Source organism: Oncorhynchus clarkii, chromosome 33 (assembly GCF_045791955.1).
Source record: "Oncorhynchus clarkii lewisi isolate Uvic-CL-2024 chromosome 33, UVic_Ocla_1.0, whole genome shotgun sequence".
Taxonomy (NCBI): domain Eukaryota; kingdom Metazoa; phylum Chordata; class Actinopteri; order Salmoniformes; family Salmonidae; genus Oncorhynchus; species Oncorhynchus clarkii.
The window spans coordinates 22,202,066-22,229,109 of NC_092179.1; the positions used below are offsets into that span (position 1 = coordinate 22,202,066).

At 41.6% G+C, this 27,044-nt stretch overlaps 2 protein-coding genes across 7 annotated transcripts in view; both read left to right on the plus strand.

Annotated features, from left to right (window-relative positions):
* LOC139393261 (protein kinase C and casein kinase substrate in neurons protein 2-like) overlaps positions 1-3,609 on the plus strand; it is a 34,451-nt gene extending 30,842 nt beyond the window's left edge. For all 6 annotated transcript variants that reach the window (XM_071141744.1, XM_071141746.1, XM_071141748.1 and 3 more), the window contains 2 exons: positions 713-903; positions 1,216-3,609. In XM_071141744.1, coding sequence (XP_070997845.1) covers positions 713-903; positions 1,216-1,328 — 304 coding nt within the window. In that variant the 3' untranslated portion in view covers positions 1,329-3,609. The remainder of the gene's footprint in view (positions 1-712; positions 904-1,215) is intronic.
* Positions 3,610-3,758: 149 nt separating this feature from the next.
* LOC139393259 (ADP-ribosylation factor GTPase-activating protein 3-like) lies at positions 3,759-26,034 on the plus strand. The gene is made up of 16 exons (XM_071141740.1): positions 3,759-3,946; positions 4,851-4,969; positions 5,156-5,228; positions 5,523-5,654; positions 5,832-5,912; positions 6,022-6,139; positions 6,236-6,292; positions 6,445-6,488; positions 6,699-6,850; positions 6,984-7,115; positions 7,881-8,018; positions 15,837-16,001; positions 16,186-16,309; positions 18,236-18,323; positions 23,207-23,331; positions 23,720-26,034. Exons 1-16 carry the CDS (start codon positions 3,878-3,880, stop codon positions 23,735-23,737), a joined length of 1,635 nt encoding a protein of 544 aa, XP_070997841.1. The 5' UTR covers positions 3,759-3,877; the 3' UTR covers positions 23,738-26,034.
* The last annotated feature ends 1,010 nt before the right edge of the window (positions 26,035-27,044 follow it).

The window sequence follows — 27,044 nt, forward strand, 5'->3', positions numbered from 1 at the left end:
TCCTGTTTTACATTAGGGCTGATATTGACTCAAGGCAGGACAGAGAAACTAGCACTCATAAAGTTAACGGTGTGTGTCAGTCTCTCTGGCATAAAGCAGGAACTATGAGATGCCATAGGTGTCTGAGTGTACCAACTGCAAGAGTCTGACTGTAACCTGGCTTCAGAGAGTATGTGTGTGTGTGTGTGTTTCATGGGTTTTCTGACTGGGGAAGAAAGGTGTTTGTTCATCTGGGTACTGTACATCTACCTCCCTCTAGTGGTGGATGGGGTGAACTCCAACCATGCTTTTGTACTGTACTCGTGTCATTGTGTTGCCTTGCCTTACCTCAGCACTCTGTCTGTGTCCATTCCAAGTGGTGTCAAAGCAAACTCACAAATCCATTCACCAACAAAACCTCACAGCATTGGTTTCCTAAAGAGGCATGTTTCCCCCCCCATTGGCTGATTTGAGAGAGAGAACCTATAGTCTTTCAGTCTTTGTATCCGGGCGGATTCGGAGATGCATTTGCTGGGCCTTCTACATGTTGTGCTGTACTCTACATTGGTGTCGTTGTTTTTATGCCCCCCTACCCCGGGCCATATTAACTCTTTTTGTTCCCGCTTCTCTCGCCTGGCATGCTGGATTGTCCAATCGGTGTGTGAGCAGGGCATGATTGACAAGTAACATTTTCAAATTTCCCTTATGTTGATTGCTGCCTCTGTCTGTTCAGCGCCAGCAGTGTGGAGAAGTCGCAAGAGTGGTCGGATGAGGAGACTGGGGTGAACCCGTTTTCCATTGAGGATGCCAACGGCGATGGGAACCCGTTTGAGGTGGAGCCGGCGTCCTCGGGGGTGTCTGTGGCTGTGCTTGCCCTCTACGACTACGAAGGACAGGAGCAGGATGAACTCAGCTTCAAAGCAGGTGTGTGTGTGTGTGTGAATACACTAAAGACTATGTGAGTGAAGAGACCCCTGCCCTGTCCCCCTATTCTCTAGTCTGCTGTCCTGTATGACCACTGCTAAGTGAAAGGATGTCTCCACCAGTCTTCTTTTACTTGCCATGTCCTGTCAGATCAGTTATCTATGACAATTAAAACACAGAGAAAAGTGAGTGAGGCTGAGTTGAGTCACAAATCCTTTTTGAAGCTGCTCAACAGAAAGACATGCTCATCTACCACCATCTTTCCACATAATCATCTGTCCATTCCTCCCTGTTTTCCTTTTTGTCCTGAAGGTGAGGAGTTCACCAAGATAGGAAACGAGGACGACCAGGGCTGGTGCAGAGGGCGCCTGAAAGACGGCGTGGTGGGCCTCTACCCCGCCAACTACGTAGAAGACATCCAGTAATGACCGAGCGAGGGACGAGGAGGAAAACGAGAGAGAGGATGGGGTGAAGAGGCTAAAGAAAGTGGAGGAGATGGGGTAGGAGGGTGGGTAGGCCTCGCATTTGCCCCTCACCCTCTTCCCCCTACGTGGTAGAGGCTGGCCGCAGTGTGTGTGAGTGAAAGGGGTGGCAGAAGGAAGGGGTTTGCCCATCGAAGAGGATGATATTGTAGCTCTCTCTGTTGTATCTTCCTGGATCCCATGTCGTTAAGCACACATATTCCTACAACTACAGCCTGCCCTCATTGTCAGCCTTTATGGTGGGACACCCAGTACAGAGTCTAAAGCCAGCTGCAAAAGCAAATGTTACTTAAAGCCATTACTGTTACAGAAGAAAATATATAAAAAGCTATTTGAAACATGTTACCTTCCAATTGTAGCTTGAAGTTATGAAGACGTTGAAAGAATTAACCGATTTTAAAAGATCCGAACAGACATGGGAGAGGATATACATGATTGGAGACCTAAAAGTAATCTTAGTTTAATCTTTTAATTCATTTTTGCCATAGACAATTGGTGATACATACTTTTAGTTCTATAGATCTGATTCTATTGTAACACCAATTTGCAGTCCAGGATCTGATTTGGATGTCTTATGTTGAAGGGGAATTCCTAATTGCATGTTATTTCTTGCTCTGTTTTGAGCGTCCTTCACCCCATCCTTTTGACAGTAATCAAGGTTTTATTTTTTTTTCCACATGAAAGCCATTTGTCTGAAATATCAGAACCTACAACCCTGTTTTCTTATTTGACTTTTCAAATGTTTTAAGAAAAGGGCTTGGAATTCATGGCAGTGCCGGTTCAGAACAATTGTCTTTCTTATCTGATGCCTGCAGTTCAGATTTGTCTTGTTATGCCTTTTTTTGTATTTTAAATCTGATTTATGTTTTGCTCAGCGAATAGTTGATGAATGAGAGAAACCGAGATTATTAATTATATCCAGTTCTTCCACCATCACCAACCAGCCTGGTCTCAGAGCATTTCATATTATTCTGTAAATGCTCTGATACCATGTTGCGCCAACCCACATTTTAACAATAAGTGATGCATTCAGAAGTTCTCCTGTAACCTTTACCCCTCAACTTTAATTGATTGTACATTCTTTAATTGTTTCATTGTATCGGCTCACCTATTGATTGTACACGTTTGCTGGTCATTTTAGTATCAGGGACATTCACCAGGGCACATAGGGCTCTGGCCAAACGTAGTACACTATATAGGGCATAGGGTGCCATTTGTGACAGCCTCTATTCACACAATTGACTTCACATTCTGTTGGTAGATTCTTACATCGTGGATGTTGTTTTGTCTTTCCACACTGAATGTTTGGCAAGAAGGTGTGTCACTTGAAGCTAGGAGCTTTAGCTGTAGCTTGCACTGGATGTCCAATTCAAAGTTTTGGGAGAATATACAATTTTTGTGCCAGCGAAAACAATGTTGCACGTTCAGCAATAAAAACCACAGCTTTTACTCTTTTTCACAAACTAGAGGGTCCGATTTAATAAAAGTATGTTTGCATGTAAATAGCAAGGAACCTATGAACAAATTAAGCAGTTATAGATTCAGGAGTTGTGATTTAAATTTCTATTTGGAAATCAAAGACTGTTAATGTATGAGATGCCTTAAGTGCTTTTGTTCTCTGTCAGATGAAATGCTGTGATTCGGAAACAAATCCATTTGTACAATAATTGTATGTTTTATGGCGAATGTCTCGCAAATTTGCTGTCTTGTTGCATTTGTAAATATAATGTAAAATCTCCAGAGGGGCCAGAGTCTACTTATGATTAGTAATTGACAAATAACTGAGATTATATTTCTTATTTTCTTTTAAAAGTTCATGATTGACACACACACCCTTAACACCACCACATGTGCATTACCAGTATTGGCAAACTATATCTGTTATTTAGGACCTATCCCAATTCCCATCTCTAGTATAGTTTTCTCCTATTGGAAGTTTACGTTTTGGCTCTTACATTGTTGTGAGTACATTATTTAGCAAACACTGTTTATGCATGATGCTCCTGGAAATATCCCCTACATTTTATGCCTACAACCGCATAGCGAGAGATCGGTTTGATATTAGTTTTTTGTCAGTGTGAGAGGTTATGCTGTGCGTTTCAGGTCATGAGATGTATATCATTGGTTTCAGGTCATGCCATTAACAGAACACCGCAGCAGCTTGCACAACTCAGTTTGCCAATGTTGTCCCACAGCATACATTTATAAATGAATTGAACGAAAAGAAGTTTCACTGTCTTTTTTTTTCTTTTTCAATTAAACATACAGTATCAAGGATAATAGAAAGAAATGTAACTTTATTACCCAGACCTCCATGTTACGATTACGCCCATGTGTTACTGCTGACCAATCAGAGTACAGGCACAAAATGTTATCGTTCTGACGGGTGCCTTTACCCAAGACCAGCACGGAAGTATTTTTGATTCACAGAGAAACAAATTTGCTCAACGCTGCGCTTTACCTATCAGGTGAAATTAACAACAGTTGGAAAGATGTCAGAGCCCAGCAAGCAAGATATTGCTGCCATTTTCAAACGACTACGTTCCCTTTCTACGAATAAGGTGAGTGTTGATAAGCTTTCTGTCTTTAACGAGGAAGTAGCTAATGTTAGCTAGCTTCGGAGGGGAAAAAATGACACGTCGCACTGTTTTGCTGTGCAGGGGTAGATGCGTCGTAACAAACGCACATGGAAAAGCTTTGAACCACGTATGCTCATTGCACATCCTCCTGACAAAATATGTTTTTGCAGTGTTGAAGAAAGAATTAGCATGAGCAGTTTAAATGGAACGATAGGACATCCTGGACAGTCACGTTCGAGCCAGCTGTCATGTGGCATGATGACAGTTGGGTCAAAGATGGTACTTTAAGAAACTGGTTGGACAGTCCACTTCGTTAGCGTCAGTGTGTTTATTGTAAATTATAGATGTCTGGTAAATGTTGACTCATGGACACCACAAAGATGAAAGACGTCACACAGACATAAACAATACCTTTTGGCTCATAAACTGTCGATTCCAGCTGTTTCCGTCTGCTGTTTAGGCCTGGTTACATTGAACGCGACAATGTTGCAACCGCAAGCATCGGAAAGCTGTTTTGGAAACATTGTTTCCACTATATTGCAACATTTGTAACTAGCTGGTTTAGATCTCATTTTGGTAAATTTCGGCGTTCTCTTAATGTGTGGACAAGTAGAGGCAATAAAATCAAGTTTATACTAGAAACAAATAGGAAAATCTAAATAGAATATACAGTATGAGGTCAATATTTTGTACTTCAGACCGCCACGCTACTGGGTTGCTTCATTATCTGTTAGTGTTTTGCTATCTATTTGGCATGCGCTCATATTTACTTGCTTATCAGTGTCCCCATAGACTTATCACTGCATGAAGGAAGGAGACAGCGAACACCTTGTCTGTATTCAAGTCTCATGTTTTCCAAAGCTGCTGAACTTCTTTCCTATTACAGGCGTGCTTTGACTGTTCGGCTAAGAATCCTAGTTGGGCCAGTATCACCTATGGAGTGTTTCTCTGTATAGACTGCTCAGGAACACACAGGTCATTAGGAGTGCACCTGTCATTCATCAGGTAAGGGACAATGAATGAAAAAACACATTTTTTTGCCTACCCCATCCTGTTCTTTCAGATTTACACTAGTGGGTAGGGGCTAGAGGTTGTTTCTGGACAGGACCATTGGCTTCACACAACACACAGTTTGACACATTATGGCCCGATGGAGTGTTCAGAATCAGAACTGTGTATTGTTTGTTTCAGGTCTACTGAGCTGGACTCTAACTGGTCCTGGTACCAGCTGCGGTGCATGCAGGTGGGCGGCAATGCCAGCGCGGTGAGTAAAGCCATCCATGGTGGGCACTGACTGGTGGGCAGCCACGTCCCAACCTGCTGTGTTAAGCGCTGAGAGGGTGGTACTAGTAGTTATGTTTCTGACTGCATGAGTGGGCATTATTTCTAGAATGTATAGGGTACTACTGTATGTTGTCATGTCACAATAGGGCCCTGTATAATACCTGTATTGTGTATGCAATATTATAATGCAATATTCTGAAAACTATTAACAATACTTTTTTGTATTACAGAGTCTGTGTAATTCAAACCATTGTTTTCCCCCTGTGTCTCTCAGAATGCCTTCTTTGCCCAGCAAGGCTGCACGTCCAACGCCGCAAACACCAAGTACAACAGCCGAGCCGCTGTGCTCTACCGCGAGAAGATCAAGACCTCGGCCACGCAGGCCACAAGGCGCTTCGGCACTGAGGTGCCACACACATCCATCCAGACATTCCACTGGGCAAAAATGGATTTAGTCAACATTGGTTACTTGTTATACTGTCTTTAACAACATAATCATGTCGCATCAACATGGCTGATTTAAAGGAGTGTATACTTAGGTCCTTATAGATGCCAAGGAATCCTCTGTTTTGTTTCCCTGCAGTTGTGGCTGGACAGCCAGGCCCCCCTCTCTCCAACATCTCCCGTCAATAAGGAGGAGGATTTCTTCAGTATGCACGCGCAGGTGTGTGTGTGACTGTTAGTACTTATTTGTTTGAAATTGTAGAAGAGTATGGATGTGTGCATGTTGTTTACATGGTCATGTTGTTTACATACCTTGCATATTTTGGTAGGCATTCCCTGATGATCGTAGCTCTGCCCAGCCTAATATAACAAGCTCCGCCCAGATGAATCTAAGCCCCACCCCAGTAGAGGAACCCTCTACAAAAGAAACCGAGAGGGACAAAAACGGTACACCTCTACTTCAATATTTACATTTCAGAAACACACATACACTTGCATCTGTTTGTCCATGTCGTCTATGTCCTCAACTCTTTCTGTCTTCAGGTAATACAGAGGGTCCCAGTGTTGACGTGCTAAGTATGTCTCCTAAAGAAGCCTTAGGTAAGAGGACCAAGAGATTATGCCCTAGAGACTAAAGATACTCAACTTGAACCTTAAGCATTAGGAGTACATGAAATATCTGACCCTGGAACAGTAGCTCTTAGCAGCTTCTATCAACTGTATTCTAATGCCCACTGTCACTTCTCCCTTAGAGTCCTCTCTTCTCAAGAAGAAACCAGCTGGGGCCAAGAAAACAGTATGTACTCTATGTTAGTGGATTAAGGAGGTAATGTTCCTCCCCACACACCTATGTGTGTTGTGCTTATGAATAAGAGTGAATTTGGTGATGGTTGTGTGTGTGGGTGGAGGATTTAGTGTGAAGGGACTGTGTACATTGCTCATGGATCTTGTGGGTCAGTAGATTAGTAGACGTGTATTCACGTCTGTGTCCTGTGTTTTGTCTCAGTTGGGCGCTAAGAAAGGTGGTCTTGGGGGTAAGAAGGTGAGCAAACAGAGTTTCTGTGACCTGGAGAAGAAAGCACAGGCGGTAGACAAACTCAATGAGAGAGATACAGCACCCACCACCAAGAACAGCCCCCAACCAGCAGAGGAATCCATGTGAGTCTCTCTCCAATTTAAATGGGCTTTAATTGGCCTCTCGCTCTCTCATCCACATTATCTATTATTCTCTAATCTTCACTCTGCTTATCCATTTCTCTCTCTCCACCTCTTTCTCTCTTCCTCTCTCTAGTGGTGCATCCATGAGACTGGCCTATAAGGATCTGGAGGCGCAGCAGAGGAGTAATACAGAGAAGATGAAGGGGATGGGGGAGAAGAAGAAGGAGCAGGCTGAGAGACTGGGCATGGGCTTTGGCAGCAGGAGGTGGGGGGATTGAATTGATGGTGGTGGTGATAAAATGATTAGTTTATTTCTTAACACACTTTTTACAGATGTTCTATGTAGAATAGTTTAAAGGGGTACTTTACATTGCAGGGGATAAGTCACTCATCTTCTAAAACAGGGATTCGCTAACTTTTTGCTGTGCGATCCCATTTTGATATTAAAACATTTTGGTGACCCCACCATGTAAAAAAAAATGTATGTAATCAACTGCCAATGTTTACTTATTTAATTTGGGTTATGACAGTCTATTAGAAATCTGTCAGACAGTATTTTGACAGTATTTCAATCTGACGACTATGATTTGAAGTGACTGAAATGCATCAAAGGTATTGGGAAGTTCAGAAGATCATCAGGCAATAATGTTGTATGGTCTTCTGTGTAGAAAAGAACATCATTGATTGTTCTTTTTCTCCCAGTCTGATTTAGTGTCTGGTCTTGTCCACTCTGTTCTAACGGCTAGTAAAGGGAAACAGTACGTGCTCCTGAGAGTTATCTTTCAGTGATGGGGTCATAGTATTTTGTAGCTTAAACGGTACTGATGTAAGTTAAAATTTCCTCTCGCGACCCGATGCTCAAATCGGGCGATTTCCCCACCCTAGCACATTGGTCATGATCAGGGGAAACCCTGATCTAAAATAATTATATTATTGTTGGGACTGAAACATGTAACCATTGGAGATATTGTGGTAACAAATACTTTGATTATTTGACTCCATTCTCTCCCCCGTCTCTATCTCTCTCTAGTGGAGTGTCTCACTCTGTGCTGTCAGACATGCACACTATCCAGCAGGAGAGCCCAGTGGGGTCCAAGCAGCCCACTAAGAGCCGGAGGTACACAGAGAAGGAGGAAGAGGAGACTGACGAAGGCTCCTTTACATCCAGGTCACCACACTACCTACACACTCCTGCAACGTTCCAATACTTTAGCAACGGGTCATTCCTTCTTGGAAGTAATCACTGACATGGCTAGGCTGGTCTCAGATCTCTTTCTGTTGTCTTGTAATGGGAGTTGGAAAGACATCAAGATCTGGGAAAGAAATCCATTAAAATTGAGCTCTGACTTCCGGCAATGGCAAAGCTTTAACAATACGCGTCTGCATAGGGTCCTCGAACTTTCAAACAATTTTAAGACATTTTGACACGGTTTACCTTTTTGTTAATAGTGAGTTGGAAGTTAAAATATTGTATCGCCGAAGAATAATATGCCCAATATGTCAAAGCCTCAAACGAGGCATGGAAAATTGCCCCTCTGACAGTCCTTGTTCGGCCTCGGCGGATGCTAGCTCGTAAGAAGCACCAGCATGGTTCAGAATGGAGATGGACAAGGGTATAACAAAAATTCAAGAGACACTTTCTGAACGCCTCAATAAAATTGATGTGCTGGTCGATAAAACTCCACGAAGACCAGAAAGTCACAAAGGGACGAGTGGAAAAAGTTAGAAAAAGACCATGCTGACCACCAGGCTCCCATCCTGGATGTCCGTGAGGAAGTGAACCAAAAATACATGAAGTTGGAAGACTCGAGGAGAAATCTGAATAATTACGAAAATTTCCAAAGGATTTCCCGGAGGCCTTGAAGAGACGCAATCTTCTATCTACAGGAATGGTTCCCCGTAGGGCCCATCGCAACCTGGCCAGGTTGCATCCCAGAGCATTTGTCATTAAATTTCTACGGTACCAGGACACTGTTCGCATCCTCTCTGCTGCCCGAGCAAAGGGAGAGCTCAAGTACGGAGATGCCAGAATCATGATCTTTCCGGATCTTTCTCCCACACTACACAAGAGGAGGATGGCTTTCTCCCCACTGAAGAGACTTCTGCGTCAGGCTGGCTTGGCATACGGCCTGCCCTACCCAGCAACTTTGGATCGAAACCAAGAATGGTGAGCTCACATTTGACTCAGTGAAGATGGCTGAAACATACATGAGGAAAGAACTTTCTGACTTGTTCACGTCTACTACACCCTGAGGAACTGTCTTTTGAACTTGGATACAGTGAACTGTTAGCACATGAGGAAATTACTCAAATGATCAACTGGCTGGCTGGCGTGATAATGACTGGCGAGGTAAATTTGGATCATAGCTAATGTTGGCTTTGCTATTTAGCCAGCTCGCTAAGTCTACAAGGGTGTAGCTATAGCTACTATACATCCACACTATGCCAAACCCAGTCGGGTTTGGTTATATAGTTGTGGCTTTTGACTGGGTTTCAAGCCTAACTATGTTTTCTATTACTTCAGGGGATTTGCGCTACTATTACAGTTGCTGGCTTGTTTGTTAGAGATGTTTGCTGGCTTTAGTGATACCAAGACAGGGATAAGCTTCTCACTGGCTGGCTGATGGCTTCACGTGTGTGTGTGTGTGTGTGTGTATATATCTCACACACACACCTTGATTACAACAATAATGACTGTAATATTTAGCCGGTCATTCACCCTCACCCCCCAAAACAAACCTTTTTTGGGAGAGGGGGGGTTGGTGTGTGAGGGTGAACTCAGGAGGATGGTGATTGTTTAACTAGTCCCTATTTTATATTTGAGAGATGATAGTTATCGTGGTGTGTGAGGGTGAACTCAGGAGGATGGTGATTGTTTAACTACTAGTCCCTATTTTATATTTGAGAGATGATAGTTATCGTCTAGTAAAGGTTTTCATTTATACGTCTTTTTTCCTGACCTGCTGGGGTGCGTTTGTGGTCATCGCTTTTGTCGTCGCGCGGCACAGGTTTCAGGGCGCTTTGGCGAGTGCCGATTGGTTGACATTTGGGTGTGCGGTAGGCTTTGTTGGTGACTGAACGCACCAGAGTTGTATTTTTGTTGACATCCTCAAGTGGGGCTAAATAGTCTGCTCATTATTGTTGTAATCAAATTGTATTTTGTTACTTGACTAACAATATTTTTATGCTACAAGGAACAGTCAATGTACTTCTAATTACATATACATATTATTTAGAATGAACCTAATTCGAGCAATGCTATGCATAGCAGGTACATCTAGCTTAAAGACTAGCATCTAAGGTTATGGGTTCTTTAACTCCCTCAGTTGGGGAGGGGGATGGGTGGGTTTGTGGTAGGGTCAGGGTATTAACTCACGAGATGTTTACTACTTTATACTTTTATTTAATTTTGTACACGTTGTGTATTTTGTTAACACACTTTTGTTTCCTTACTTTTCCCTATTTATTTTCTTTAAAGATGTCGGCACCTAATAACTATACATTTATGACACTTAACATTAGGGGTACTAAATGCCCAGTCACTTAACATTAGGGGTACTAAATGCCCAGTCAAGCGCAAATGCATTCTGAATTATCTCAAGCAGCATAAGGTTGATAGCTCTCCTTCAGGAGACAAACCTGACTGACTCTGAGCACGATAAACTGAAGAGAGTGGGTGGGTCAAGTGTACTATTCATCTTTCACCTCTCGGGCCAGATGGGTGGCCATACTCATTAATGAGCATTAACCCTTTCAGATACAATCTCAGATTAAAGACAAAGGGGGTAGGTTTGTGATCATTCAAGGTTTCATTAACACTGAGCCCATTACCATTGTGAATGTGTATGGGCCTAACCATGATGACCCTACATTTTACCAAGACATCTTTTAGAAATTAAAGTCCCCATATCAGAGATAATAATGGCAGGGATTTTAACTTGGTACTGGACCCTTCCAGTGATAGATATTCCTCTAATAGTATCAGCTTCACACAGGCAGCTAAAATGTTAAACGCAGAAAAACACTTTGGATTTCACAACAAAGGTTAAAGAATACTCATTTTACTCCCCTGTCCATAAGTTACTCTAGAATGTATTTATTTCTTATTCCTGCAGCCAAGGGAAGTTTAACTACTGGGTGTAAGTACTTACAGTGGGGCAAAAAAGTATTTAGTCAGCCACCAATTGTGCAAGTTCTCCCACATAAAAAGATGAGGCCGGTAATTTTCATCATAGGTACACTTCAACTATGACAGACAAAATGAGAGAAAAAAATCCAGAAAATCACATTGTAGGATTTTTAATGAATTTATTTGCAAATGATGGTGGAAAATAACCTTGTGTTATTGACTATATACTTATCTCATTACTTTGTTATATACCCTTTGTTGGCAATGACAGAGGTCAAACGTTTTCTGTAAGTCTTCACAAGGTTTTCACACACTGTTGCTGGTATTTTGGCCCATTCCTCCATGCAGATCTCCTCTAGAGCAGTGATGTTTTGGGGCTGTTGCTGGGCAACATGGACTTTCAACTCCCTCCAAAGATTTTCTATGGGGTTGAGATCTGGAGACTGGCCAGGCCACTCCAGGACCTTGAAATGCTTCTTACGAAGCCACTCCTTCGTTGCCCGGGCGGTGTGTTTGGGATCATTGTCATGCTGAAAGACCCAGCCACGTTTCATCTTCAATGTCCTTGCTGATGGAAGGAGGTATGGTGTTCTTTGGATGCAACTCAGCATTTTTTGTCCTCCAAACACGACGAGTTGAGTTTTTACCAAAAAAGTTATATTTTGTTTTCATCTGACCATATGACATTCTCCCAATCTTCTTCTGGATCATCCAAATGCTCTCTAGCAAACTTCAGATGGGCCTGGACATGTACTGGCTTAAGCAGGGGGACACGTCTGGCACTGCAGGATTTGAGTCCCTGGCGGCGTAGTGTGTTACTGATGGTAGGCTTTGCTACTTTGGTCCCAGCACTCTGCAGGTCATTCACTAGGTCCCCCCGTGTGGTTCTGGGATTTTTGCTCACCGTTCTTGTGATCATTTTGACCCCACGGGGTGAGATCTTGCGTGGAGCCTCAGATCGAGGGAGATTATCAGTGGTCTTGTATGTCTTCTATTTCCTAATAATTGCTCCCACAGTTGATTTCTTCAAACCAAGCTGCTTACCTATTGCAGATTCAGTCTTCCTAGCCTGGTGCAGGTCTACAATGTTGTTTCTTGTGTCCTTTGACAGCTCTTTGGTGTTGGCCATAGTGGAGTTTGGAGTGTGACTGTTTGAGGTTGTGGACAGGTGTCTTTTATACTGATAACAAGTTCAAACAGGTGCCATTAATACAGGTAACGAGTGGAGGACAGAGGAGCCTCTTAAAGAAGAAGTTACAGGTCTGTGAGAGCCAGAAATCATGCTTGTTTGTAGGTGACCAAATACTTATTTTCCACCATAATTTGCAAATAAATTCATAAAAAATCCTACAATGTGATTTTCTGGATTTTTTTTTTCTCATTTTGTCTGTCATAGTTGAAGTGTACCTATGATGACAATTACAGGCCTCATCTTTAAGTGGGAGAACTTGCACAATTGGTGGCTGACTAAATACTTTTTTGCCCCACTGTACAAAGATGTATATCAGATAATTCTGCCCTGCTGGCTTCAGTACCAGTCAGTAGAGCACAGCCACCCTCAAGAAGATGGAGGTTTGGCACATACTTACTAAATAATCCCACATTTGTAACATTTCTGAACACTCAAATAGACATATTTTTTTAGCACCAATAACAACTGCCTCCCTCCTAATTTTATGGGAAGCTCGCCTTGCATATCTGAGGGGGCAAATCATATCCTTTAGTTCAGGTGCTCGTTAGATGTATAAGGCTCAAGTAAATTAATTGGAGAATGAAATGGTGTAACATGTGACAACTCAACTCTACAAAAATTAGACTCAAAGCAATTGGAATTTAACACCCCTGACTACCCATAACGCGGAAAATCTCTTAGGAGAACAAAACTACTACGAACATGGAGATAAAGCTGGAAAGTTGTTTGCTTGGCAGATAAGACGAGAGGTTGCAAGTAGAGTTATTAGCTCTATTAAGCTACCCAATAACACAGTTGTTCACAGTCCTGAGGAAATGAATCTAGTCTTTAAGGAGTTTTATGAAACATTCTACAAGTCTGAAGGGGATGCCCCTGCCACTATGCATGAGTTTTTGAGCAAACTCAATGTACAAACTTTAACTGATGAGGATAGAGAGCACTTGGAGAAAGAGATTACATCAAAGGAAATTAGGGAATCCATTTAACACTGCTGGGAGAAAATCACCAGGGTTAGACTGATTCCAAGTTGAATTCTATCGATCCTTTTTACCCAAACTATTTGAGCCTCTTTGCAGTATGTTTAACTATGCCATAGAGACAAACACTCCCAGGCACACTTGAACAGGTCCTGGTCACAGTTTTGTTAACCTGGGAAAGATCCTCTGCTTTGTGGGTCGTATAGACCAATATCCCTATTGAACACTTCATATAAGATTCTTGCGAAACTCATAGCTCTTAGACTGGATAAGGTACTTCCGGACGTGGTTGATATGGACCAAACAGGCTTTGTAAGAAACCGCTCATCTCCTGATATCAGAAGATTATTTAGTATTATACATTATGTAGAGAATGGCCAAGAATCTGTAAGGGCGGCTTCATTAGATGCGGAAAAAGGGTTTTGACTGCATAGAATGGAACTACTAACCTGTTTGAAGTTTTACAGAGGATGAATATTGGACCTAAGTATGTAGGTCTGATTAGATTACTGTACAAATGTCCGGCAGCTCAGATCCTGACTAATGGAAACATTTCCTCACAGTTCTCTCTATCACGTGGCACAAGACAGGGTTGTCCCGCTAGTCCTCTCCTTTTTGTCTTTGGCTATAGAGCCACTGGCAGAAGCTTTTAGATCTCATCCATCCATGGTGTTCGTATAGGTGGGCCTGAACATCTGGTCTCGCTATATGCCGATGACATTTTGCTTTACCCCACTAAACCAGAAATTCTACTCCGAGCATTAGTTGACATCCTGAAAGAATATCGGACCTTTTCAGGATATAAAATAAATGTATCGAAGAGTATAATTATTCCTTATAACAGGGCAGTTATGCAGGACCCAATCTTAGACCAGCTGTTTTCTTGGAAACCACAGAAAATGACATCTTGGATTGAAAATTCCTTCTGAAATTATTAAGACCTATCAACTGAACTATACTCCACTTCTCAAAAAGGTTGGGGAAGAATTGGATAGATGGTGGGATTTACCAATTTCTCTTATTGGGCGGGTCAATTGTGTAAAGATGAATATATTACCACAATTCTTGTACCTTTTTCAAACCTTGCCCTTTCCTATTCCCAAAGCTTTTTTCAAACAACTTTAATATTAAGGTTTCTTCATTTCTGTGGAAAGGGAAACCCTCCCCAGAGTTAAATTCACAACTTTATGCAAACCATACTCAGAAGGACTAACTCTACCTGATTTCCAGTTGTATTACTGGGCATGTCAGTTAAAGGCTGTTTGGGTATGGCAAGATACAAGTTCACCCTCTTGGAGACAGAGGAGTGTCTGACCCCTGCTACATTGGCATCTATACCTTTTTATATTAGCCCACTTAAAGCTTTGCTAGGTCTCATAAATACCCCTTTCATTAAAAACACTTTAAATATATGGATTGAAGTCTGAAAACAAACAGAAGGGCTCAGATCTATATATGAACAAACACCTTTCTATAATAACCCCATCTTACCCAAAGCCCTGAGAGATGGTATTACACTTTCTTGATTCAACAAAGGAATGAAAACATTTGGTAATCTCTATAGAGAAGGTGAACTACTGTCCTTTCAGCAACTGGCATCACATTTTCAGTTACCTCAAACTCATTTCTTCAAGTACCTACAGGTTAGACATTACATTGCCACTCAGCAGGGAGGTAGGATTCAGCCCATGAGTAAATCTATAACTGATAAACTGTGGCTGGGGAGGAAAGGGGTAAAAGGTTTAATTTACTACATGTACTCTGGTCTTCAAGCTCTGTTGGGGAACGATGAACCTCTGAAAGCTTGCATGAAGTGGCATGAAGTGGCATGATGACCTTGGTCTCATTGAGGATGAGAAATGGGGAAAGCTCTTTTTAGATGCTCAGCATCTTTCATTTAACACAAGGCACAAGTTGATGCAATTCAATATTTTACGTAGGGTCTACTTTACACCAGAGAGACTGTAGAAGATCAATCCCAAGTATTCCAAATGTTGCACTTATGCATATGTTTTTGTTCTGCCCTGAACTAAGAAATTATTGGAAAGACATTCAGATCTTATCACAGGTCACTAATATGACGGTACCACTAGAGCCTTCCCTTATACTTTTTTGGAGATGATTCTCTTCTACCAGTTAATATTTGTAGCAAAACCAGATTCATTAAATTGGCAGTCATTGCAGCCAATAAATGCACAGCTATTATATGGAAGAGTGACACTCCACCAAGCAAGTGGATAGTTCTTTCAGCCACATCTTCCTATATTCCATCTGAAAAAATAACAACATTTATGTAATAAATCCTTTGAATTTACCGATGTCTGGGGGACTTTCAGAAGTTTCTAGAGATGTCACCGTAGCTGCCTCATTACTACTTTCTTCATTAATGTATTGTTTTTGTGTTGGATCATTTATTTTCTAGCATGGAATGTGAAGGTCATTCTGTTTCTTTTTTGTTGTTGATAATCAGTGAAGCTAATACCGGGGGAGGGAGGGGTGTGTTTCTGGGTTGGGGAGGGAAGGGTTTTGCACGATGTGCCCCCATGTAGCATGGTGTTTTGTGTAGGTGGAAGGAATAACGGGGCATTGATTGTGTCATATTTTGATTGTTAAATTGTAAAAAGAAATGCCAATATATTGTAAAAAACAACAACAATTGAGCTCTCTTTTCCATATGAAACCCATCAGGATGTCGATGACCAGTTCAATGACCAAGTTTGATGACCCGACAGAATCCTCTGACAAGTTCTTCTCCAATTGGAGCGAGACGGGGGAGTCTGGCTGGAGGAAAGAGAGCAGGAAGCCAGAGCCAGACTTCTACCTGAGCACCAAGAGTTCCTCACAGGAGGACAGGTACTATATGACTGTTTGATTTCCAGGGATGAAAATACAGAGATGCATGTGAAAAAGGAACATATTATTTTGGCTGTATAAGTCCCCTGAGCCACTTTCTTTTTTACATTTTTTAATTTTCTTCTCTATTTTAAGTTTCTCACTGCGGTTGTCCCTGAATACACCCTCCCTCTCTCACACACAGGACCGCAGCCCGGCGGAAAGCAGACCCAGTCCCTGTCTCAGACTCAGGCGACGCCCGCAAGAAGTTTGGGGACGTCAAGGCCATCTCCTCTGACATGTACTTTGGCAAGCAGGATGACTCTGAGGTAGGCACACTGTCACGGGACACACGTACAGTACCAGTCAAAAGTTTGGACACATCTACTCATTCCAGGGTTTTTCTTTATTTTACAATTTCTACATTGTAGAATAATAGTGAAGACCTCAAAACTATGAAATAACACATGGAATCATGTAGTAACCACAAGTGTTTTTAAAAAATCATTTTTTATATTTGAGGTTCTTCAAGGTTGATTTGCCTTGATGACAGCTTCGCACATGCTTGGCATTCTCTCAATCAGCTTCATGAGGTAGTTAGTTACCTGGAATGCATTTAAATTAACAGGTGTGCCTTGTTAAAATGTAATTTGTGGAATTTCTTTCCTTAATGCGTTTGAGCCAATCAGTTGTGTTGTGACAAAGTAGGGGTGGTATACAGAAGATAGCCCTATTTGGTAAAATACCAAGTCCATATTACAAGAACAGCTCAAATGAGTGAAGAGAAACTACAGTACATTACTTTAAGACATGAAGGTCAGTCAATGTGGAAAATTGAAAGAACTTTGAAAGTTTCTTCAAGTGCAGTCTCAAAAACCATCAAGCGTTATGATGAAACTGGCTCTCATGAGGACCACCATAGGAAAGGAATATCCAGTTAACTCTGCTGCAGAGGATAGGTTTATAAGAGTTAACAGCCTCAGATTGCAGCCCAAATAAATACTTCACAGAGTTCAAGTAACACACATCTCAAAGTCAACTGTTCAGGCCTTCATGGTCAAATTGCTGCAAAGAAACCACTACTAAAGGACACCAATAATAAGAAGAGACTTGCTTGGGCCAAGATTTGAGATTTTTTGGTTCAACCGCTGTGTCTTTGTGATACGCAAAGTAGGTGAACGGATGATCTCCGCATGTGTGGTTCCCACCGTGAAGAGTGGGGGTGCTTTGCTGGTGACATGGTCTGTGATTTTATTTAGAATTCAAGGTACACTTAATCAGCATGGCTACCACAGCTTTCTGCAGCGATACGCCATCCCATCTGGTTTGCGCTTGGTGGGACTGTCATTTGTTTTTCTAAGGACAATGACTCAGCACACCTCCAGGCCGTGTAAGGGCTATTTAACCAAGAAGGAGAGTGCTGGAGTGCTGCATCAGATTACTTGGCCTCCACAATCACCCAACCTCAACCCAACTGAGATGGTTCGGGATGAGTTGGACCGCAGAGTGAGGGAAATGCAGCCAACAAGTGCTTAGCATATGTGGGAACTCCAAGACTGTTGGAAAAGCATTCCAGGTGAAACTGGTTGAGAGAATGCCAAGCGTGTGTAAAGCAGTCATCAAGGCAAAGGGTGGCGACTTTGAAGAATCTCAAATCTAAAGTATCTTTCGATTTAACACTTTTTTGGTTACTACATGATTCCGTATGTGTTATTTCTTAGTTTTTGTGTCTTTGCTATTATTTTACAATCTAGAAAATTACTAGAAACAAAAAAAAAACTTGAATGAGTAGGTGTTCTAAAACTATTGACCAGTAGTGAATATATGAAAAAATGGATTCGTAATGACAAATTATTTGGGTCTATAATTATGTTGTACTGATGTTCCTACCTTTTTGATCTAATTGACTGCCAGTACCAAATGTCTGCCATTGTTGACTGTTCTGGTTAAAGTTTTATGCTAGGCTGTGATGTCCTACAAGCCTCTCAGGCTGGTGTATACAGTTAATTTGGTGCTGTGGAATTCATGTCTTTCTCAGAAGACTGTTAGACATTTTCTCTGCTTCTGTCCTGGCTGTTTCCCCCTGTTGAAACATTGCTTTTTTTATTATTATCTACAACTGCTGTCTTTTATTTATTTTTTTATCCACCTGAAAATCCCTATTACAGTAATACCCCTATGTGTAGTATGCTCATTGTTTAGTATCAAGTATGTAATTTGAAGTATAAAGTATTAATATGGTTGTTTCAATGCAGTATGAGGCGAAGACTCGCCTGGAGAGGTTCTCTGGAAGCAACTCCATCAGCTCAGCTGACCTGTTTGATGACCCAAAGAAACAGATGGGTAGGAAAGCCAACTAGTGTATACTTAACCATTTCATACAGCGCATTCGGGAAAGTATTCAGACCCCTTGTCTTTTTCCACATTTTGTTACGTTACAGCCTTATTCTAAAATGGATTCAATAGTTTTTTCCCCTTGTCAATCTACGCACTATACCCCATAATGACAAAGCAAAAACAGGTTTTTAGAAATGTTTGTAAATTGTATTAATTGAAATATTGACATCACATTTACATAAGTATTCAGACCCTTTATTCAGTACTTTGTTGAAGCACCTTTGGCAGTGATTACAGCCTCAAGTCTTCTTGGGTATGACACTACAATCTTGGCAGACCTGTATTTGGGGAGTTTTTCCCATTCTTCTTTGCAGATCCTCTCAAGCTCTGTCAGGTTGGACGAGGAGCGTCACTGCACAGCTTTTTCAAGTGTCTCCAGAGATGTTAGATTGGGTTCAAGTCTGGGCTCTGGCTGGACCACTCAAGGACGTTCAGAGACTTGTCCCAAAGCCACTCCTGTGTTGTCTTGGCTGTGTGCTTAGGGTCGTTGTCCTGTTGGAAGGTGAACCTTTACCCCAGTCTGAAGTCCTGAGCACTCTGTAGCAGGTCTTCATCTGTACTTTGCGCCATTCATCTTTGCCTCATCCTGACTAGTCTCCCAGGCCCTGCTGCTGAAAAACATCACAATGCTACAACCACCATGCTTCACTGTAGGGATGGTGCCAGGTTTCCTCCAGATGTGACGATTGGCATTCAGGCCAAAGAGTTCAATATTGGTTTCATCAGACCAGAGAATCTTGTTTCTCATTGTCTAAGAGTAGATGCCTGTTGTCAAACTCCAAGCGGGCTGTCATGTACCTTTTTTTACTGAGTGGTGGCTTCCGTCTGGCCACTATCATAAAGGCCTGATTGGTGGAGTGCTGCAGAGATGGTTGTCCTTCTGGAAGGTTCTCCCATCTCCACAGAGGAACTCTGTTAGAGTGAACATCGGAAGAGTCTTGGTGGTTCTAAAATTCTTCCATTTTTAAGAATGATGGAGGCCACTGTGTTCTCAACCTTCAATGCTGCAGAAATGTTTGTGGACCCTTTCCCAGATCTGTGCCTCAACATAATCCTGTCTTGGAGCTTTACGGCAATTCCTTCGGCCTCATGCCTTGGTTTTTGCTCTGACATGCACTGTCAACTGTGGGACCTTACATACGTGTGTGTGGATATAGAAAGATATCTGTGTGTAAGGTCCCACAGTTGACAGTGCATGTCAGAGCAAAAACCAAGTCCTCAATTGGCAGCTTGATTAAATAGTACCCGCAAAACACCAGTCTCAAGGTCAACAGTGAAGAGGCGACTCCGGGATGCTGGCCTTCTAGGCAGAGTTCCTCTGTCCAGTGTCTGTGTTCTTGTGCCCATCTTAATGTTTCCTTTTTATTGGCCAGTCTGAGATATGGCTTTTTCTTTGCAACTCTGCCTAGAAGGCCAGCATCCCGGAGTCACCTCTTCACTGTTGACATTGAGACTAGTGTTTTTGCGGGTACTATTTAATGAAGCTGCCAGTTGAGGACTTGTGAGGCGTCTGTTTCTCAAACTAGACACTCGAATGTACTTGTTCTCTTGCTCAGTTGTGCACCGGTGCCTCCCACTCTTTCTATTCTGGTTAGCGCCAGTTTGCACTGTTCTGTGAAGGGAGTAGTACACAGTGTTGTATGGTTTCTTGGCATTTTCTCGCATGGAATAGCCTTCATTTCTCAGAACAAGAATAGACTGACGAGTTTCAGAAGAAAGTTATTTGTTTCTGGCCATTTTGAGCCTGTAATCGAACCCACAAATGTTGATGCTCCAGATACTCAACTAGTCTAAAGGACAGTTTTATTGCTTCTTTAATCAGAACAACCATGTTCAGCTGTGCTAACATAATTGCAAAAGGGTTTTCTAATAATCAATTATCCTTTTTAAAATAATACAATTGGATTTGCTAACACAACGTGCCGTTGGAACACAGGAGTGATTGTTGCTGATAATGGGCCTCTGTACGCCTATGTAGATATTCCGTAACAAATCTGCCGATTCCAGCTACAATAGTCATTTACAACATTAACAATGTCTACACTGTATTTCTGATAAATTTGATATTTTAATGGACATCATTTGCTTTTCTTTCAAAATCAAGGGAATTTAAGTGACCCCATACTTTTGATCGGTAGTGTATACAGTTGAAGTCGGGAGTTTACATACACCTTAGCCAAATACATTTAAACTCAGTTTTTCACCATTCCTGACATTTAATCAGAGTAAACATTCCCTGTCTTAGGTCAGTTAGGATCACCACTTTATTTTAAGAATGTGAAATGTCAGAATAATAGTAGTGATTTTATTTCAGTTTATTTTTTTAATCACGTTTCCAATGGGTCAGAAGTTTACATACACTCAATTAGTATTTGGTAGCATTGCCTTTTATATTGTTTAACTTGGGTCAAACGTTTTGGGTAGACTTCCACAAGCTTCCCACAATAATTTGGGTGAATTTTGTAACCGAGTCAGGTTTGTAGGCCTCTTTGCTCGCACACGCTTTTTCAGTTCTGCCCACAAATGTTCTATTTGATTGAGGTCAGGGCTTTGTGATGGCCACTCCAATACCATGACTTTGTTGTCCTTAAGCCATTTTGCCACAACTTTAGATGTTTACTAGGGGTCATAATCCATTTGGAAGACCCATTTGTGACCAAGCTTTAAATTCCTGACTGATGTCTTGAGATGTTGCTTCAATATATCCACAATTTTCCATCTTCATGATGCCATCTATTTTGTGAAGTGCACTAGTCCCTCCTGCAGCGAAGCACCCCCCCACAACATGATGCTGCCACCCCTGTGCTTCACGGTTGGGATGGTGTTCTTCGGCTTGCAAGCATCCCCTTTTTTCCTCCAAACATAACAACGGTCATTATGGCCAAACCGTTATATTTTTGTTTCATCAGACCAGAGGACATTTCTCCAAAAAGTACGATCTTTGTCTCCATGTGCAGTTCTAAACCATATTCTGGCTTTTTTTTATGGCGGTTTTGGAGTAGTGGCTTCCTTGCTGAGCGGCCTTTCAGGTTATGTCGATATAGGACTTTTGTACCTGTTTCCTCCAGCATCTTCACAAGGTCCTTTGCTGCTGTTCTGGGATTGATTTGTACTTTTCGCACCAAAGTACGTTCATCTCTACGAGACAGAACGTGTCTCCTTCCTGAGCGATATGACGGCTGCGTGGTCCCATGGTGTTAATACTTGCGTACTAATGTTTGTACAGATGAACGTGGTACCTTCAGGCATTTGGAAATTGCTCCCAAGGATGAACCAGACTTGTGGAGGTCTACCATTTTTTTCTGAGGTCTTGGCTGATTTCTTTTGATTTTCCCATGATGTCAAGCAAAGAGGCACTGAGTTTGAAGGTAGGCCTTGAAATACATCCACAGATACACATTCAATTGACTCAAATTATGTCAATTAGCCTATCAGAAGCTTCTAAAGCCATGCCATCATTTTCTGGAATTTTCCAAACTGTTTAAAGGCACAGTCAACTTACTGTATAAACTTCTGACCCACTGGAATTGAGATGCAATGGGTTATAAGTTAAATAATCTGTCTGTAAAAAATTGTTGGAATAATTACTTGTGTCATGCACAAAGTAGATATCCTAACCAACTTGACAAACTGTAGTTTTTTAACAAGAAATGTGTGGAGTGGTTGATAAATGAGTTTTAATGACTCCAACCTGACACAGAACCCAAACCGGCTGCGACTGTACGCCAGCGTGCATAAATGTATTTTGTCCCCCCCACACCAAACGCGGTCACGACACACAGGTTAAAATATCAAACAAACTGAACCAATTATATTCATTTGGGGACAGCATTATGGGTAGTTAGCTTGCACTTGCTAGCTAATTTGTCCTATTTAGCTAGCTTGCTGTTGATCTAATTTCCTGGGGATATAAACATTGAGTTATTTTACCTGAAATGCACAAGGTCCTCTACTCTGGCCGTTTTATGTGGATTAATTGACAATGAGTCCAGATCTAAATCCCATTAACTTGTGGAGAGATCTGAAAACAGCAGTTAGGAGAAGGCAGTTATTTTGACCAAAGGCTGTGCTACCAAATATCAAGTCTAGGGTGTCAATAATTTTGTCAATGTAATTTCTTACATTTAAATGGATATTAAGTTCTGAATCAAAAACAAATGTTCTGTAATATTAACAGTGAAATAAAGAATTGTGGAGACCAAATACTTTGTTCAATTTCTTGAGTTACTCTGAAAAAAGTGCAAAGGTGACAATATTTTTGGCCATGACTGTAGACGGGTGTGCCTTTCCAAATCATGGCCAATCAATAGAATTGACTCCAAGAAACATCTCAAGGATGGTTATTGAAAACAACAGGATGCACCTGAGCTCAATTTCATGTCTCCATAGTCTGAATAGTTATTTAAATCGGGTATTTGTTATTTTAATACATTTGCAAACGTTTCGAAAAACTTGTAGATTGATTTAAAAAATATATATTTTAGAATAACGCTGTAACATAAGGTGGAAAATGTCAAGGTGTCTGAATACTTTGAGTGCACTGCATATCACACTTTCAAGTATACAATTGAACCATTTTATATCACTAAATCAAGTGAACACCAGGGCCCATATTCACAAGCATCTGAGTCGGATCAGTTTTGCCTTTCAGATCATATTGAATTAGACGGGGGATCTGATCCTAGATCAGCACTCCTAGTCAGTGAGGCTTTATTAATCCAGGCACTGCATGTGTACGCCTCCACAATTTAAACATCAGAAGAAGGATCATTATAAAGCAACTGCCACCACTGTTACTAACCATCTCTCTCTCTCCGGTCCCCATGCAGCCAGCTCATATCGTCTGACCAACATGCTGCCCAGTGCTCCAGACATGTCCCAGCTGAAGCTGGGGGTCCGCTCTGCGGCCGGGAGGCTGTCCGTCATGGCCAGCGGAGTAGTCACGTCCCTTCAGGTTTGTGGTTCAGATGGCCCTGTTGGTTGGAGCTTGGTGCTAGCAGCAGATTGACTCCCACATGGGCCACATACTGAAGTGAATGTGTTATGGGGACTGTACGCCGTAAGGCAATTTCAACACAGTAAGAACTTGACCTTCTTTATATCATCATTATTCCAATTGGAAATCCATTTTCTTGATTTAATTACTATGTAAGTGCACAGTAACAACAATATCAGTGACTATTTTGTCAAAGGCATGCTAGATACAACATACTAGTTACCAAAGTACATTGTGTATAAGGGCAACTTTAAGGTTACCTAATTCTACAGCGTCAACACTCCGACAACTGGTACACGGTGTAAGCAGTAGGTTCTTACGTTGTTGTGTATCTCATTTGTTTCAGGACCACTACAGTGCGTGAGTCCAGTGTGTGTACCTGTGTTATGACACACACACACAACCTGTTAGGTCCCCTGGGTATTGGAGGCGGTGAACATCCTTACGAGCAATGGACAAGTTCAGCCGTACAGGAGAGGGAGAGAGATGGACGGAGAGAGCGAATTAGCGACATTGTGTAGGCCAGAACATAGGCTGTAGCTATGTGTGTGTATATAGCAGCTATTTGAATAAAGGATGAATTATCTACATTGGAGTTATGTCGAAACAACATCCTCTGAGGTAGATGTATGAAGAACACTTATTTACACAGCTTATTATTTAATCTGTCCAGGCCTTTGGTTTTGATATTTACATCAATGGTATTCAAAATAAAATTGTATCATCCATTATGGTTCTAATTGAGGGTGACTTAGGTTTTGGGTTCCCTTTCCCCTGTGCAATTGTTATTGAATCATGTCACCTTGGTTTTTACGTAGCTATTTGCAATGAAGACATGTGTTTTTCTACATGTGGTATGTAAATAATTTAGTTAATTAATCTGATGGGCATTGTTTTAATTACCTGCCAAATGCAGGGAGATGTTGCCATGTAGGATACATGTCTTAAATTTAGGGTGCCTTCAAACCAAAATGCCTGCGACGCGTTGTGCGTGTGCCGATTCACTGAATGTGTGTTTGGAGGTATGGTGAAGTGGAGAACATTTGAGGTGGGAGAAACATTATTTTACATTGGTTGACAGACCTCTAGTCAGGATGGGGTGCAACAAAATGTCCCCATCTCATCTGTTGGACAGTGTAAGTCTGCCATTTCATTCACTTCTATCCACCTGTACACTGCTCTCTGAAAAAAGGTGTCTGCTGTGCTTTTGAAGCATTGTTTGCATTGGTTTGAAAGTGCCCTTAGTCTTGGAAGTGTACTTATGTCTGTCACTCACTTATGTCACTTGACTGAAGGACCAAATACTCAACCTGATTTCTTTGTGTAATATGTGTGTGTGTATAGACACACTGGTCGGATACGGTCCTGTACAGTGTAGCATGATCTGGTCTGCCTCTCAGCAGCCAAACATATTATCCATATTACTATTGACTACTCCCTTCATTCATCTGAACTGATAGCATCTTAATGTTCTGTCCCAGTACTCTCAAAGGCTGAGTTTATACAGGCAGCACAATTCTGATCTTTTTCTTCTCACTGATAGGTCTTTTGACCAATCAAGTCAGCTTTTTAAAAAGATCTGGTGTGAAAAGATCTGTGTAAAAAAAATAATCAGAATTGGGCTGCATGTCTAAACGCAGGCAAATAACCGATTCTATTTTCTGTGACCACATTAGTTTGTGAGAGGAACACAGGACACCCATCCAATTATTGTACTGTTCTGTGGCTATGAAGGAAAAGAGATAAGGAAAGGAACTAATGCAAAAGAAATGGGACGTGGCCCTCTGTGATCAAGGACCCATTGGCTGCCCTCCCTAGAGCCTGACACATTTCAACAACAGTTGTACTATGTGTTTAGTGAAGGGTAAACTAACCCTTTGCTGAGCAGATTCATTGTAAATTACCTCTGTGAACTGTGTACCTTGCAGAGACTATTTAGGGTGTTTAGAGTATATTTTCACACTGGGTATATGTGGGTTATATTTTGGGTGTTTATGTGTAGTGTGGTTTAGTTTTTTTGAGGGGATTGGCTAGAACTCTTTAACTGGACGTTGCCAGAAGTATTTCTGGCTACCTAGTATCACCTACCGAACTCTCATTTAATGCATATTTTTCTAATTTTGATCCTTACTAATTCGACCTCTTGAGTTGAGATTTAACACTGAAGTGAAATATATTTAAGATGCAATGTTACCCATTTGAATCTGGATTTTGTATAGTGTGTAATTCAGTGACCAACCAGGGCTTTTGTTCATTCTCTTTCTACTGTAATCCAAAGAATTAGGATACATGTGCACATGCCCTAAAAATGTCAATTATGGGAAGATCTAGTTTTTGTGTATTTGTATTAGAACCTGCAAGTAAAAGAAAATGTTACTTGAATGTACATCTATAGAACAGTACCTGAAGCATTGAATTAGTTTCCAAATGTCTGTTTACCAACAAATACATCTATGGACATGAGCTCTTTAGAGATCCATTCCATTTGTCTAATCAAGGTGTGTATCATTGTTAGCTGCTGTGTATAAGAATCTTTGCTTCAGAATAAAAATTATACTGCACTTGCATGTCCTCAGTGGCAGACTTACCATTAGGCAACTCAGGCAGTTGCCTGGGCCTTGTAAACTTGTCATGATTCTGTTTAATAAAACATTTCCGTTATCTTGCCTTTCTGCTCGTGAGAAACCTCCGATGTGCGCAATTTAGCGGTAGTGACAAACTGAGCGTTTTCAGTTTTTATCCTGCGAATTTGGCTCTAGCTTTTGAACAGTTGGGGCTATAAGCTATTATTATACCCCGTGCCTGAAAGCCAAGGCTCTCAGGAACGTGTACCTGTCTTCTGTTTCGCTCTACAACGCTCGCAAGCTGCGCAGGACACGTTAGAAGGTACGGTGACAAAACCGCAATTGAAAACAATGCAGATATTTTATCCTACACACAATTATTTCCTGATTATCTTCCCTGATGTTCCGAACTTTCCAATACCTTTCTGATGCATTTCACTCACCTTAGATGCAAGTAATTTGACATTTTATTAGCCTTATGAACATATGAACTTGGTTGCATTTTTCTCTGTTCTACTATAGGACCGGCCCTACCAATAAGCAACATAAGCGGCCGCTTGTGGCCTTGCATCCGTTAGGGAGCCCCCCCCCCACCCAAGAAATATAGAGTTTAGTTACTCAGTCGGGTCTCAGTTTACTGTTATGAGTTCGAATAGTAGAATGCACAAGGTGCAATTTCAAAATGTGGCAGTGCATCATCAGTTTTGTCAGTCGTGTCTGGATTTACACAGGCAGCACAATTCTGATCTTTTGCCCAATTCTGATCTTTACACTACTTCAGATGAAACATATCTGTGATTGGTCAAAAGACCAATTAGTGGGGGAAAAAATATCAGAATTGGGCTGTCTGCCTAAACGCAGCCTGAGAGTCACTGGGTAAGTTATTCTAGCCAGCTATCTTAATTAACCTAATCATGGCCGAATTTCTGACCGAGCACACGGATCACGTGCTCAGGGTCCCTGACCACCAGGGTGCCCCCATTGATTTTGTTGGTCACTCTTACCAGATGTCGTATGAACATGTCATAAGTCATGGCAAAATGTTTAGAATTGCAGGAAATTAGCTTTGAAACTGCAACGTTGTTTCTCCATCCCGTAACAAAATGT

Excerpts from the sequence above, each read along its gene's own strand:
- LOC139393259 (XM_071141740.1), top strand. The coding sequence starts at position 3,878 with ATGTCAGAGCCCAGCAAGCAAGATATTGCTGCCATTTTCAAACGACTA. Across the intron at positions 6,293-6,444 it reads GTCTCCTAAAGAAGCCTTAG|AGTCCTCTCTTCTCAAGAAG; the intron begins GTAAGAGGACCA and ends CTTCTCCCTTAG. Across the intron at positions 16,310-18,235 it reads GCAAGCAGGATGACTCTGAG|TATGAGGCGAAGACTCGCCT; the intron begins GTAGGCACACTG and ends GTTTCAATGCAG.